Genomic DNA, 12,046 nt, shown 5'->3' with positions numbered 1-12,046 from the left:
AAATCTATTTTTGTGAGCTTAATTACTTGGCTAATATTTACTAAGAAACAGGTTTAGGAACCTGCCTATATCAAACTAGGTGCTGCTTAGGAAATATTTAAGAGAGTTCAGCTAGTTGTTGGTCAATTTTTTTGAATTTGCATTTATTATAATGAATGTTTTTGAATATCGGAACATTTTCGAAAATGTAAAAGTTTCTTATTTTATACACGGACTTTTGTAATCAAGGAACTAAGATGCTATCCTTTCTTTTTGAGAGGGAAATATCATTTTATTCTTTGAATAAAGGAGCTACCTTAAACAGTAAAAGTGGTCATTACTAGAGTAATAAGTCCTTTAATTGATAAATAAGGTCATTATTGTTGAGGCTTCTCGTCATACTGTGGAATTTTTGTAATGGGCTGGAATTTTTGTAATGGGCACACTTAATGTAAATTTTAAAATATGAGTTTTTTTCCAAGTAAGATTCACTCTTAAGCCCTTTGTTATCTGTCTATCCATCACTGTCACATTCTCTCAAGGGGTTATGAAACAGCTGATTATTAAACTTTATGGCTGTTGTGATGGGCTGTTAGGATGATCTCAGATTTATTTCAAGGTTCAATCATTAGAACGTTTTCAAGCGTATTCATTGCATATATGTCTTACAGTTAAATTTTATTTGGATCACATTATTTCATTGTTAAATTTGTTTTCTGATTATACTAAACTTTTGTCTCTGTATAGCTCAAGTCACTATAGAGGAAATCACTCCTCTTGTCCCTCCACAATCAGGAGACAAAGGTCAAGAAGATCTCACAAGCTATTTTCTTGAAGCACTTTTAAAATACATAGTAATTCAGGTATGTGTTATCCTCTTTGATATCACCCCTCTTACCATCTTTGTGTGGGTAATTAATTTTTCTCTCTCTTACCATTATTATGTTGGAGTAGATATTTGCTTATTTTCTTGAAGGAGGACAAATTTTTACTTTTGAAAATGTATGTTAGTATGCCTTTCGTGAAATAAAAATCATTGGCGGGATTATGAGTCTCGTAGAAGGGGAGCTAGAGAGAGAAAATCTTGAAGTAGACTCTTTTATGTATATACCTTCCTCTGTGGGCCAGTTGGGTTTACTTTCCAATCCTTTCCTTTATAATCAGTGGTTGTGGTCTTTAAGTAGTAACTGTTTGATTTAGGAATCAACCTGCCAAGAGGCAGCCAGTAGGGAGATAGGCTGAGAATGGGGTTTTGGGTGGAGGAATGTAATTTACACTTTAACCTGTTTGTACTCTGTAAATTTCTAGGTGACTATATTTTTTGTAAGGTAACCTGTTCATCCCTACATATGAAATGTGCATGCCCTGGTTGATGAAAACAATCTTAGCATATACACATTTCTTGTAACTATTCCAAACACAGAAATTCCTTATGCCTCAGAAACTAACATTAGAAAGTTAATTTGGACCCTGATTGAGATTGCCAAGGTTTAAATCTGATTCTACATCTTACTGATAGTGTCACCTTTGGTAAATTAACCTCTCTGGCTTAAAATAGACATAAAAATAATACCTATCCTATTTTGGTGTTTGAGGGTTAAATAATTAGTAAAAGTACTAATGTGCTCTGTGGGTGGTAGTTGTTACTGTCATTATTATTACCAGTTTTTCTTTTTTAAAAAACAACTTTTATACCTCATATAGATTTTTAAAATTGTTTTGCTGGTTTATTGAGATATAATTGACATATAGTAAACTGCAATATTTGAAATATACAATTTGATGACATTTATTTCATGTATACAGCCATGTAACCGTCACCATAATCAAGATAATGACCTGTCTCCCCTAAAAGTTCTCACATGCCTTTGTAATACATCCTTTTCCACTCCTAACCACTACCTCATTCCCAGGCAACTGTTGATCTGATTTATGTCACTACAGTTTGCATTTTCCTTATTTTCATATAAATGGAATCATATGGTACATACTTTTTTTTTTGGTCTGGCTTCTTTTTTCTATCATAATTTTTTTGAAAATCATCCATATTGTTGTGTATCAATAGTTTGGTTCTTTTTATTGCTGAGTAACTTTTCATTGTATGGATATAACATGCTTTGTTATTCAGTCACCTGTTGATGGTGATATTAGTTGTTTCCAGTTTTTAGCTATTACAGATATAACGGCTGTGAATATTGATAAACTAGTCCTTATGTGGACATAAAATTTTTTCTCGTGGGTAAATACCTAGTAGTGGAATAGCTGGGTTGTAGAGTAGGTACATATTGACTTGTTTAAGGCACTGCCAAGCTGTTTTCCAAATGGTTGTACCTTTTTACATTCCACCAGCAATCTTTGAAGCTTAAAAGTTGCTTCACATCGTCACCAACAGTTGGTATGGTCAGTATGTAATTTTAGTTATTCTAAAGTGAGTAATGTAGGGGCACCTGTTAGGTGGCTCAGTCAGTCCTGGCTCAATCCCAGGACCCCGGGATCATGACCTGAGCTGAAGGCAGACGCTTAACTGACTGAGCCACCCAGGCACCCCCCCATTTTTTTTTTCAACTCCCTCCAAGTTGTTTAATAATAAAAAAGAAGATAGTACATATACATAAACCTGATCTCCCACCACCACCCCTCCTGTACTCCCAGTGACTAGCTCCAAAATGTAAAAATGTCCCTTGTCCCTCCTGGGGACTAACTTCCCACCTCCAACCCCCCAAATAGAGAAACAAAAGAATAAAGAGTGTGTAGGAGGCCACCCACCCCAAAACTTCATCTCACTCAGTACCTTCAAAGAAAGAAGCAGGAATTAGGGGTCCAGAGAAATGAGAGGAGCCCTATATTCCAAGAAGGGGCAAGAAGAGAGGTGAACCCACTCATCTCCAATTAAGTACTTAACCCCACACCCTGTCTTTCCTTTACGAATTGCTCAAGCCCAGAGATCAGAGAACTTAGAAAAACCCCACTTGGTCATCCCCACGTCCCTCCCACTCCCCACCAGCTCTAAGTCAGTGTGAGTTACAGAGGTCAGGGGTGACTGAGGTAGGGGGCCTGGTGGGAGGCCTGGTGGGCCTGGCTGGCTGCAGAAGCTGGCAGGGGACCACTTGTGGCATTGCTGGGGCCAAGGACGGCTGTTTTCGGAGTGAGAGGGACACCATGGAGGTCTTGGTATGAATCACCCTGATGTTTGGCTCAGGTCATGATCTCAGGGTTATAGGATTGAGCACCCCATGTTGGGCTCCCTGCTCGCAGGGAACCTGCTTCTCCCTCTCCTCCCTGCTCGTGTGCGTGCTCACGCTCTCCCTCTCAAATAAATAAATAAAATCTTAGAAAAAAATAGTGAATAATGTATAGTGGTATCTCAATGAAGCCTTTGCCATCCCCCTACTTAGCTATCTTCTTCACCCTACTGGAATTGTCACACCCTATATTTTACTGCTCTTTCCCTCTTATCCTCCACCCCCTTACTCCATGGACACTGTCCTCACCCCTCTTGGGCTCTAAGTCTCCACTGGGCTGCCGCTTCTGCTACATCCCCTTCATGGATGCCCTGCATTTTGTGGTTAGGCTCTAATTATCTGCACTTGACTGCCACTGCTTTCACTCTTTCCCCCATTCCCACTCACATATGCCTATTTTGTATGACTTTTAAGGCTGAATTATTCAGGACAGGGCAAAAGGGGAAAGAACATTAGTATCTTTGTCATTAGAGCCAAGTCTGGGTCAACTTTGAAAATTTTCAGATCACACTTTAACTTCTAAGATTTTTGTAATTTAACATATATAATGCATTTACATGGCATTATACCAGTTTTTGCTATTTGTCCTTTATATATATTTAGCTCTGTATCTTTAGAGTATAACAGATTAGTGTATCGCTTAAGTGACCTTTTACAACCTTGTTTATGATAGCTAATAATTGTTTCTGTCTCATGGAATGATTCTGATTGTATTTTTTATTTTTAGGTAAAAAGTTTAGAATGGAAGAACAAAGAAAACCAAGAAAGGGGATTTTCATTTTTGTTTTCACATTTTAAGAAATATTACTTGCCTTATATTTTCCCAAACATCTGCAAGGAGAATAGTTTATATCATCCTGTACTTGGTAGGTAGTCTGTGGAATTTTCTAAAAGGTCACACGTAAGAATAAAATATACCTCAATGTAAGGTTGGCATTTGTTACCTGCAGAAAACTGACAACATTTAATATTTGCATTGGTTGTTTAGAGATACTATACCTTGATTCATAGAGAAAGTAGAATTTTACTAATAGGAAAGTTTAATTGAGAGTAAAGAGATTTTTTAAAAAAATGTCTTCTCTGGATCTCACTGATAGGAAAAATTAACCCACCATAAATATTTGATATTATACATTAAACTTCTGCTATTTGGTATGATCCTTAAACTATATTATAAATTTTAGTCCCTCCATTGTATAATAAAAGGGACCTCTTTAAGGTCCCCCAAGGATTCAATTTAGTATGTCTTATTCAAGTTCTGTATGAATAATGACGTTGTCATATATTTTGATGATGTCTTGTCCAGTATTTAGTGGCTGTGCCAAAATGGCTGAGCCTTGAAACTAGAGCCTTTCTGACAAATCTTGGTTTAAAAGCAGACCTCTTCCATATATAGAAGCCACTGCAGTTTGTATGTAGAAATTTTTTTTTTTTTTTTGCAGAAAGATGTTCCTGTTTTAAGCTTTGCCAAGTTTAGGCAGCTAATAGACTTAGGCATAACCATTAAGGCTTGTAGAAAGGGCTTAAATTAGAGTAGCAGATCTTTGCCATTGAGAACAATATTTGCTTTAAAAATATTTTTGCTATAAAAATCAAGGAAAAATTCTCATACTTTGTATTCAAAATTTGTATCTCAGTCGTAGGTTAATTGAAGTGAGTTCTCATTAATTTTAAATGGCTCTGGAAGCCTTTCTGTACTTAGAAAGGATTCACCGAGCCTTTTAGTGATGTTTTGCAAAAAGACATGTTTCCCTATAGCAATATATGGTTCACTCTTCTAGATTGCATGTTAATATCTAGCAAATTATTTTAAAATGTCATTTTAAATCTACTTTTAAAACAGGGGTATCATCACAAGGGTATCATCACATCTCAAATGTTTAAAAATGTAGATTTAGCTAAGCATAATAATTTTCTTATTTTGGTTTTTGTTTTCCTTTTATTTTTCTGTAGATATCCCACAGGTGAGACCAAAGCCACATTATGTTATGATAAAGAAGGATGCCGAAACCAATGAAGCAATCTATTGTACAAAAGAACCTTTCATTAAGGCTCGTGTTATTGTCATTCGTTGGCTGGTTTCTTTCTGGCTTGAGCCAAAGCCCCATACAGGACCTCATATTCCTGGGATGGAAGGTGAAGTCTTGCCAAAGAATATTCAGGTAATACACCACAAAGGGCAAACTTTAAAAATGGCTTAAGAGATGTGTCTACGGATTTCAGTTGCCTTAGATGTAGAACAAACTTAAATGATGGTAATATTTTCTTTGTATAAATGTATTTTGTAAATCCAAATTTTAACAATTATTATAGAATCAGTAGGCTTCTTAATAAAAAAAACTTGGAAGATATAGAAGATAATTCTAGTCATGTATGAGTCTCAGCTTCTAATTTATTACTGTATTTTATGTTAACTGTGCTGTACTAAAAATATTCTGAATGGTACACACAAGTTCTTGCAGTTGGAAATGATTTGTAATCATAGTTCTTTTTTGACTTCTGAGCATTCACAGAATGCTGATTTAAAGTCTTGTCTCCCAGGGCGCCTGGCTGGCTTAGTTGGTGGAGCATGCAACTCTTGATCTTGTGGGTTGTGGGTTCAAGCTCCATGCTGGGTGTAGAAATTACTTAAAAATAAAATCTTTCAAAAAAAAAAAAAAAGTCCCCATCTCATTTTCCCTTTTTTCAGCAAGGGCACTGAGTCTAGAAATGTGATATAAAATTATACCCAGCTATACAATGGAGGGACTAATATTTAAACTTCTGGTATTTTTTTATTAAACAGTTTCCCTGTTTTTCACACATTGTTTTTTATCACTTTCTTTTTTCTCAACGTGTGTTTTTTCTGAACTTACCTCTAATCTAGTATTTTTAAATAATTTTTATTTTCCTTTTCTCAGACTTTCTTTACTTTTAAAAATCTTAAACTTTGTGTGTTTTTGTTATGACTTCTTAGATCTTTTACAAATTAAGTGGGGGAATAAAGTGTGTGTTTAGTTAATTAGTATTCAGGAAATATAAAATTTTTATATTCCCTTTAACCTTTTATTTGTAGCCAGCTATGGGTATGTTTTCCCTAAAACTTCATTCTAAGGTCTCTACAAATAATTATTAAGTGTAGAAACTCTCAAGCAGAACTATTTTTCATGATCCCAGAACTTAATGCGATTAAACCACAGAGTTTTTGATTGGGAAGGCATATTTGAAATCATTTACTTAAAACCTTTTGTTTTATAGATGACAAAACTGAGACCAAAAATTGAGTAACTTACTAGAAAGTAATTTGCTATACCATGGAATAGCTACTACTATCATACCATGGTAATAATTTCCTCATCACCAACCTTAAGACTTTTACTTTATCCCTAGGTTGTCTTCATCTTCAGTCATGGTGAAAATTCTTTTTTTTTTTTAAGATTTTATTTATATATTTGACAGAGAGAGAGACAGTGAGAGAGGGAACACAAGCAGGGGGAGTAGGAAAGGGAGAAACAGGCTCCCTGCTGAGCAGGGAGTGCAACTTGGACTCAATCCCAGGACCTTGGGATCATGACCTGAGCCAAAGGCAGACATTTTTTTTTTTTTGAAGATTTTATTTATTTATTTGACAGAGACACAGCAAGAGAGGGAACACAAGCAGGGGGAGTAGAAGAGGGAGAAGGAGGCTTCCTGCAGATCAGGGAGCCCGATGCGGGGCTCGATCCCAGGACGCCGGGGCTCAATCCCAGGACGCTGGGATCATGACCCGAGCCGAAGGCAGATGCTTAACCCAACTGAGCCACCCAGGCGCCCGATGGTGAAAATTCATTTAAGAGAATATAGAGTGTTCTCTTGAGTTTTCTTTCTTTCAAGATTTTATTTTTAAGTAATGGCTACAGTCAATGTGGGGCTCAAACTTACAACCCCAAGATCAAGAGTCACACTCTGTCCCGACAGAGCCAGCCAGGTGCCCCATTCTTGAGTTTTCTTATATTTTCTTTTGGCTTCCTTTCTACTTCTGTCATAACTTTTCTTCCATTCCTTTGTGTTTTTTTGATAACTTGTTTGTACTGCAAACATTCTAAAATCAAATTATAGGTGGATAGATGATTAGTGAGTATCACTATATTACTTAGATGTTGAGTTATTTGCATTGCTACTTAATTATTTAGAATGGATCTAAATGAAATCTATGCCCGATTTTAAACAACGGTGTAAGTTATTTGTGGAATGCTGTTAGAAAGCAAAATACCAAGTTGAATGATTATGATATTCTCCCTCTTTTGTTTTTATTGTAGAGAGCAGCTGCTAGTTTGGTATCCAGAGAAGAAAACAAAAATGATAATGCTGATAAAGCGGATAGAACTACAGAACCAGAACAGTCTCATTCCAATACAAGCACTCTGACGGAGCGAGAACCTAGCTCATCCAGTCTCTGCAGTATTGATGAGGAACATCTCACAGACATTGAAATAGTTCGCAGAGTTTTTTCTTCTAAAAGAAGTAATGTAAACTTTGTCACAGAGATATTTCGTCAGGTAAAGTACCTCTCAGTAATTTTAATTTGTAGTATAGACTTTGGTTTTTAATGTTGAATATACTGGCTTTCAGCTTTTCAAAATTTTTAATAAAAATTTTTTTTAAGTTTATATTTAATTTTTAAAATTAAAACTAATCCTTTAATATTTTCTATTTATATTTTTTAGTTTATGATGATTTTAGTTTAATAACTGTCCACCTCCCCTCATACTCCTTCTGTTATTAGAGCAGTTTTCTTAGTTACTCACTTTATGGTTTGAAACTTTTCTTCTTACCATTTCATTAGTAAATTACAGTAAAATTATTTTATCTTCCATTCTCTATAATCAATAAAAAGTGGTTTTTGAATAGAAGAAGCAATGTTTTCATTGCCTTTATTCTCCTTCCAGAGGCTGTTTTGTCCTCTAAGGCATTCTGAAGTTAAAGTTGCTTAAGGCAGATATTTGGGGACTAAAATAAAGAAACGGAGAGAAAGAAAAAGAATAAAAACTATTTCACATAAAGATAGCTAGAAATTCGTAAGTGCACATTCTCAGTTACATAGAAATTTTGTGGAAAATAAGCCTTATGAAAACCAATCATGTGCTTTTAATAGCAAAGGTACTTAACTCTTGCAGGTAAACATCATTGAGTTTTATAGCTGAAGGGGATCATTCAAGTCTCACAGCAAGTAAGTGGTAGATCTGGGACTAAAACTCCCAGATCCTGGTTCCCATGTCAGTGCTGTTTATTCTATACCACATGCCTTCACATGCCAGGAAGCTGTCTAGGCAAAGCAAATCTTCACCTTGTACACATGTTTATTGATATGTAAAACAAAGCATGACGCAGCATTAGTTTTGTTAACCTAAGTTAAAGAAACAAACTTGCCTTGTGGTTGTTTCAGCAGCATATATACTAAAAATTGGAATGAGACAAAGAAAGTTAGCATGGCCCCTGCACAGGGACCACCGGCAAATTCATGAAGTGGTCTATATTTTTGTGTTAATGAGTACAAAATGTATACAGTTATATACAAATAGACTCAGTTTCCTACAAGCTCAATAAAGTGAATATCACAATAAAAAAAAACAAATTCGCCTTAACATCTTTTCCAGCTTTGACAATGGTTCTAGTTGCCAAGTTTAAGGTTTGTGTTGATAGAATATTTGACAAATGGGAAAGGAAAGATATTTGGCAAATAATGTTGGAGAACTTTACATGTGGGAGAACTTAAAGCAAACTTTTAGAACCATTAGGGCTTTCGAGTTCTTGAGTCCCTTTGTGTAAGTTTATTTTTCTAGGAATTTGTTCACTGCATTTGTTTTCAAATTTGACAAAAGGTTCATTCCATTCTCTTAGAATCTTTTAATCTCTGAAGCATTTATATTCTTTTTTTTTTTTTTTAAAGATTTATTTATTTATTTGAGAGAGCGAGAATGAGAGAGAGTACATGAGAGGGGGGAGGGTCAGAGGGAGAAGCAGGCTCCCCGCTGAGCAGGGAGCCCGATGCGGGACTCGATCCCGGGATTCCAGGATCATGACCCGAGCCGAAGGCAGTTGCTTAACCAACTGAGCCACCCAGGCGCCCCTGAGGCATTTATATTCTTGTTCCCCCTTTTCATTCCTGTTAGTTTTTATTTGTTCCTTGTTTTTTTTTCCTTGATGATTCTTGCTAGAGATTTGTCATTTTTATTAGTCTTTTCAAGAATGAGCTTTTGGCTATTAGTCTTCTCTGTTTTATACTTGTTTTCCTCTTTTGTTAATTTTTGCTCCTTTTATTTCCTTCTTTCTACTTTTCTTGATTTCTTTTTTTTTTTTTACTAGCTAATTAATTTTAGTCTCACATTTTTCTCATATGAACTTTCTTGAGGCTATTAATTTACCCCTCAGTACTATTTTAGCTACATTCTACAAATTTTGTTATATAGCATTTTTGCTGTTATTCACTTGTAAGTATTTTCTAATTTTCATGATAATACCTTCTTTGACCTATGAGTTATTTAGCAATTTGTATCTTCCAAACAGAGTTTCCTGATTTTCCTTTTTCTTACAAATTTCTGATGTGATTCTTTTGGACAGAGAATATAGTTTGTACAATCCTAGTTGTGTAAAATGTATTGAAACTTATGGTTCAGTTTGTAGTCAGTTTTCATAAATGTCCTGTATGATTGAAAAGAATGTATGCTTCTCTGTTGAGTTCAGTGATCATTAGAACCTGAACTTTTCTATATCCTTACTTAAGGTTTTTGGTCAGCTTGACCTCACAGTTACGAGAGGGGTGTGTTAAAATCTTATACTCTGACAGTGATTTGTCACTTTTTTCCTTTGTATCTCCATAAATTTTTCTTTGTATATTTTGAAGCTATATAATTGATAATTAAGTACATACAAGTTTAAAATTTTATACCTCAATGTGAATTAAACATTTTATTTATGGCCCTTCTCATCTATGGAAATTATTTTTGCTTAGGGTCTATTTTATTTACTATTAGTAGATTTACACCACTCTCTTTTTATTAAGAACTAGCATCTGGGGCGCCTGGCTGGTTCAGTGGGTAGAGTGTGGGACTCTTGATCTCATGAGATCAAGCCCCATATTAAAAAAAAAAAGTACTAGCCTCATGTATTTTTAAAATAATCTTTTAATTTTTAACCCTTTTATATCATTAGATTTTGCATGTCTCTTGTAAATATGGTTTGATTTTTAAAAATCTTTGTCTTTTATAAATTGTTGAAGGAATATCTGATGACCTATAGAATATAAGGGGATGGAGGACCTAGGCTGACTGGGATTTTTGTCTTGGGCAACTGGGTGCATGGTGTGAACCTTCACTAAAGAAAGGGCATCCTAGAGAAGGAACAGGTTTGGGGCAAAGGTTTGGGGAAAAGTAATGAGGTCAGTTTTAAACCAACTGACACCTGGAGCATATCCAAGTGAAGGTATCCGATGGGGAGATGGATGTAAGGTTCTGGGAGAGGGAAGTTGGGATTGGTAATCCAGATTTGGAAGTCACTGGCAAACCTGTTGTACATGAAGCCATAAGAGTGAATGAAGGGGGGGAAATCGGACAGGGAGACGAACCGTGGGAGACTATGGACTCTGAGAAACAAACTGAGGGTTCTAGAGGGGAGGGGGGAGGGGGATGGGTTAGCCTAGTGATGGGTATTAAAGAGGGCACATACTGAACGGAGCACTGGGTGTTATACGCAAACAATGAATCATGGAACACTACATCAAAAACTAATGATGTAATGTATGGTGATTAACATAACATAATAAAAAAAAAGATGTCAAAAAAAAAAAAAAAACCAAGCAGTAATAACCAGTTATATTTTACTGTATTTAGTGTCAAGGTATTTTTTCTATAAATCCATGCACATGTATACATTATTAAAAGACTCTTTTTGTTTATATTGTTTGGGGTCTGCTTGTGTTATTAATGTGATCTGAACATTTTCCAATAAGACTAACCATTCTTCTACAACATTGTTTTTAATGGCTGCTGTACAATCCCAATACATAGACACCCATCAGTTATTGAAACCATTACCTATTGATAGTTATCAAAATTTTGCTATTAGATACAATGCTGAAGTGAGTATCTTGATGTATAAAATCTTTGTGTACATGCATAAATATTTCCTAAAAATAAATTCCTGGAATAAAAAAAAAAGTGAATGAGGTCGGCCTGGAAAAACAGGAAGGTCGTGAAGAGAAGAAGGCCAAGGACAAAGACCTGTGAGCACAAGCAAGGGGAGCTGGCAAAAAAGATGGGCAGGGCAATCAGATAGAGTGGGAAGGTGAGCCGGCCTTTTATTAAACTTCCTTGTGAATAAAAAGAAAAATCTTTGTCTTTTAACTGGAATATTTATATTTATTATAATTACTGATATTTTGGATTTACTGATACTGTCATATTTTGTTCTGTTTTTTACCATGTCTGTATTTCTTTTGTTACATTATTGTCTTATTTTTTCCTTTCTTTTTAATTGATGTTTTCTCATTTTGTATCCTTTTCCTATCACTTGGTTCGAACGTTATACATTATTCCTTTTTCTTTAGTGATTACTATATAAATTTAACATATATACTTCACTTCCCAAGGTCTAAAGTTATTTTTTTTTTTTTACCTTTTTTCTAATCAGTATAAGGAGCTTAACCTTATTACTCTAATTTCCACCCCCCACCCCACTTAACATATAGTTATTATCAAATCAGTTCTATTTTGAAGGTTTGTGTTTTAACTCCAGTATTATTGTTTTGTGCATTCAGTGTTGATTTACATTTAGTTATGTGGTTTATCACTTTCTGTGATTATGATGTC

General features: G+C 35.2%; 1 protein-coding gene and 1 non-coding gene across 9 annotated transcripts in view; both read left to right on the top strand.

The window, feature by feature from the left end:
* RALGAPA1 (Ral GTPase activating protein catalytic subunit alpha 1) overlaps window positions 1-12,046 on the top strand; it is a 250,249-nt gene that overhangs the window by 51,089 nt on the left and 187,114 nt on the right. For all 8 annotated transcript variants that reach the window (XM_064570955.1, XM_064570956.1, XM_064570950.1 and 5 more), the window contains 4 exons: window positions 727-842; window positions 3,949-4,087; window positions 5,175-5,383; window positions 7,499-7,738. In XM_064570955.1, the coding sequence (XP_064427025.1) occupies window positions 727-842; window positions 3,949-4,087; window positions 5,175-5,383; window positions 7,499-7,738 (704 nt within the window). The remainder of the gene's footprint in view (window positions 1-726; window positions 843-3,948; window positions 4,088-5,174; window positions 5,384-7,498; window positions 7,739-12,046) is intronic.
* Window positions 8,617-8,720, top strand: LOC123862594 (U6 spliceosomal RNA). Its single transcript, XR_006795292.1, has one exon. It is a non-coding gene; the product is annotated as a U6 spliceosomal RNA (small nuclear RNA).

The sequence above is a fragment of the Mirounga angustirostris genome, unplaced genomic scaffold (assembly GCF_029215605.1).
Source record: "Mirounga angustirostris isolate CCGP_5_RB_7025 unplaced genomic scaffold, mMirAng1.0.hap1 SCAF_9, whole genome shotgun sequence".
Taxonomy (NCBI): Eukaryota; Metazoa; Chordata; class Mammalia; order Carnivora; family Phocidae; genus Mirounga; species Mirounga angustirostris.
Note: the sequence above shows the minus strand (reverse complement) of the source record. Positions and strands in the feature narration are given on the sequence as shown.